Source organism: Triticum dicoccoides, chromosome 1A, assembly GCF_002162155.2.
Source record: "Triticum dicoccoides isolate Atlit2015 ecotype Zavitan chromosome 1A, WEW_v2.0, whole genome shotgun sequence".
Taxonomy (NCBI): domain Eukaryota; kingdom Viridiplantae; phylum Streptophyta; class Magnoliopsida; order Poales; family Poaceae; genus Triticum; species Triticum dicoccoides.
In genome coordinates, this window is record NC_041380.1 from 486,481,310 (window position 1) to 486,484,225 (window position 2,916).

Consider the following 2,916-nt stretch of genomic DNA (forward strand, 5'->3'; position numbering starts at 1 on the left):
TACAGCAAGGTGATGCTGCTGAAAGTGAGGTAGTGAATGCTGGTACACAATCTGGTTCTAAGAGAAAACGTAGATCTGTGGTTTGGAATGATTTTGAGGAAGTAATTGTTGATGGGAAATTGAAAGTTGAATGTGTGTTCTATCACAAGAAACTTAGTGGGGAACAGTCTCATGGGACCTCACATTTAAGGTCTCGTTGGGAAACTTGTGATGCTAAGAAATCCAAAGATACAAAACAACAAAAATTGAGGTTGACAAAAGGTGATGCTGGGAAACTCAATTTAGAGAACTATGTATTCGACCAAGATGTTGCTAGGAAAGAACTTGCTATCATGATATGCATGATTACCCTCTGTCCATGGTTAATCATGCTAGTTTCAGATCTTTTTGTGCATCCTTACAACCTATGTTCAAGATGGTCAGTAGAAATACAATTAAGAATGATATATCTCCATCAAACACAAAAGAATGCCATGATCCAGTATTTCGCAAAATTCAACCATCGAGTGGCTGTGACTAGTGACTTGTGGACTGCTGTACATCAAAAGAAAGGCTATATGGTTGTTACTACACATTTCATTGATGAAGACTGGGAATTAAAGAGTTTTCTCTTAAGGTAAAAAACATATCCATGGATTGTAACTTGAAACTATTTTATCTACATGTAAATCTGAAACTGTTTTCTCTACTCGCTCTTTGAAACTGATTTGTGTATTATATTCCAAGTTCATGTATGTGCCATGCCCTCATAACTCTGAAGTTATATGCGAAGGACTACATCAAGTCCTCGTCGAGTGGCATCTTGAGAGGAAGATATCTACAGTGACTCTTGACAATTGTGCGGCAAATGATAAAGCTATTTGGAATATGGAAGATAAGTTGGATTCTAACTCTCTTATGTTGCAAGGCAAGCTAATCCATATGCGTTGGTGTGTACATATATTAAATTTGATTGTTCAAGATGGAATGAGTGTCTTGAAAGAAGGTATAGAGAGGGTCCGTGATAGTGTTGCTTATTGGTCTGCCACACCAAAGAGGCATGAAAGGTTTGAAAAGATGGCACGCACTCTGAACATTCCATACACTAGAAAGATTGGACTTGATTGTAAAACACGATGGAACTCAACTTATCTCATGCTTAGCACTGCATTGCCATATCAAGAAATTTTTTATCGTCTAAGTCGACAAGTTAAACAGTTTGATTGTTGTCCAACAATAGAAGATTGGAATTTTGCGAAGGAGGTTTGTGATAAGCTAAAGATCTTTTATGATATCATAGAGTTATTGTCAGGCACTAAATACGTGACATCTAATATTTTGTTTCCAAAGATATGTTGTATTCGTTTGGTAATAAGGAAATGGTCAGCTACTAATAATGAATTGATGCAAAAGATATGCGAAGAAATGAAAGAAAAGTTCGATAAGTATTGGCTTGATGTGCATGGTCTTATGGCCATGGCAACTATTCTTGATCCTAGGTATAAAACTCACATGCTGCAGGCTTTATTTGGATCTCTTTATGGATATGAACATGCAGCCAATAAAGTTGATGAGCTAAAAAACCTTATGGTTGAATTGTTGCTTGAATACAAAGAATCTGACGAGCCTGCTGCTTCTGTCCAAGTTGCTGCCCAAGTTGACAAAGATCAGGAGGATGAAGCGGGCATATTACTTGATCAATATATGATGCAGCAGCCCATTGTTTCTTCTCAGCTATGCACAGAATTGGACTTGTACTTAGAGGAGCCTGCTCTCCCTAGAACACAAGAGGTTGACATCATTACTTGGTGGAAGGTTGGAGGTATGAAGTATCCCACCTTGCAAAGGATTGCTCGTGATATATTACCCATTCCAGTCACAACCGTGGCATCCGAATATGCATTTAGTACCAGTGGCAGAATACTTAGTGCACATCGAAGTCGCCTTGCACCCAAAACCACAGAAGCTCTTATGTGCATGCAAGCATGGAGTCGTGATAATATGTTTGGTAATAATCCATTCATTTCAGTCATGAATAATTATGAATTGTATTTTGTTTTCTTTGACTATCTTCTAACTAAATGTCGAATAACTTTGCTTTAGATAATGTCACATCCGACCACTTTGCGATTCAATCTGTTCTTGAAGATGAACAAGAAGCTATGGTAACAATATGTTGCATCCATTTACAACTTATCCTGTTCATACCAATGATATTATTGTGTACATCCTTACCCAAAATTTTTTATTTCTTTTGCAGGAGGAATGTGAATCTGAAATCACCATTGAAGACTAAAATGAGCAAGTGGCGTGCAGGAGGGTCGTGTTGTTCGCATTGAAGCATGGCGCACATTGTTGTTGTTCATTCCATGTTGTTTGGCTCATCGGCTGATTGTTCTTAGCAGCATTGCAAGTTTGCAAATTATTGTTTTTCTCAATGTTAGTTTGTAATGGAGAATAAGACCTTTAATTATGTGTCAATTGTCATTGTGAACTTTTATGTAAGTGCAAACCTGATTCTGATGGATGGGTACCTGAATTTAGACCTTTTTCTCATCTTAATTTTGTTACGTCAATGCTATATATTATGCCCACCGTATACCCATTGGGTATAGGATACCCGATGGGTATGGGCATGGGTACCAATTCGTGCCCATGGATAGTGAAGTGGGTGGGTATAGAAAACAAAATTGGGTATGGGTTTGGGTAGAAAAAGGTCGTACCCGCCCATACCCTACCCATTACCATCCCTATCGGTAATTTCACTTGGAGCTATATTTTTATTCGTCACATGATATGCGTAAATCTTGGAGCGTCTTTTGCATTTAGTTTTCACTTTTCTTTGATGCACCATGCTGGTATGAGATAGTCCTTGGTTGATTTATAGAATGCTAATTGCACTTCACTTATATCTTTTGAGTATGTTTTTATAGAATG

The 2,916-nt window shown here is 37.8% G+C and overlaps 1 protein-coding gene across 1 annotated transcript; it reads left to right on the forward strand.

Annotated features, from left to right (window-relative positions):
• Nucleotides 1-221: 221 nt before the first annotated feature.
• Nucleotides 222-2,481, forward strand: LOC119306426 (zinc finger BED domain-containing protein RICESLEEPER 2-like). The gene is made up of 4 exons (XM_037582676.1): nucleotides 222-616; nucleotides 727-1,987; nucleotides 2,083-2,144; nucleotides 2,240-2,481. The coding sequence occupies exons 2-4, from the start codon at nucleotides 730-732 to the stop codon at nucleotides 2,273-2,275; spliced, it is 1,356 nt and encodes a 451-aa protein (XP_037438573.1). The 5' UTR covers nucleotides 222-616; nucleotides 727-729; the 3' UTR covers nucleotides 2,276-2,481.
• Nucleotides 2,482-2,916: the final 435 nt, after the last annotated feature.

Coding starts and splice junctions, on each gene's coding strand:
- LOC119306426 (XM_037582676.1), top strand. CDS start 730: ATGTATGTGCCATGCCCTCATAACTCTGAAGTTATATGCGAAGGACTA. Junction 1,988..2,082: donor GAGTCGTGATAATATGTTTG/GTAATAATCCAT, acceptor ACTTTGCTTTAG/ATAATGTCACATCCGACCAC. Junction 2,145..2,239: donor AAGATGAACAAGAAGCTATG/GTAACAATATGT, acceptor TTTCTTTTGCAG/GAGGAATGTGAATCTGAAAT.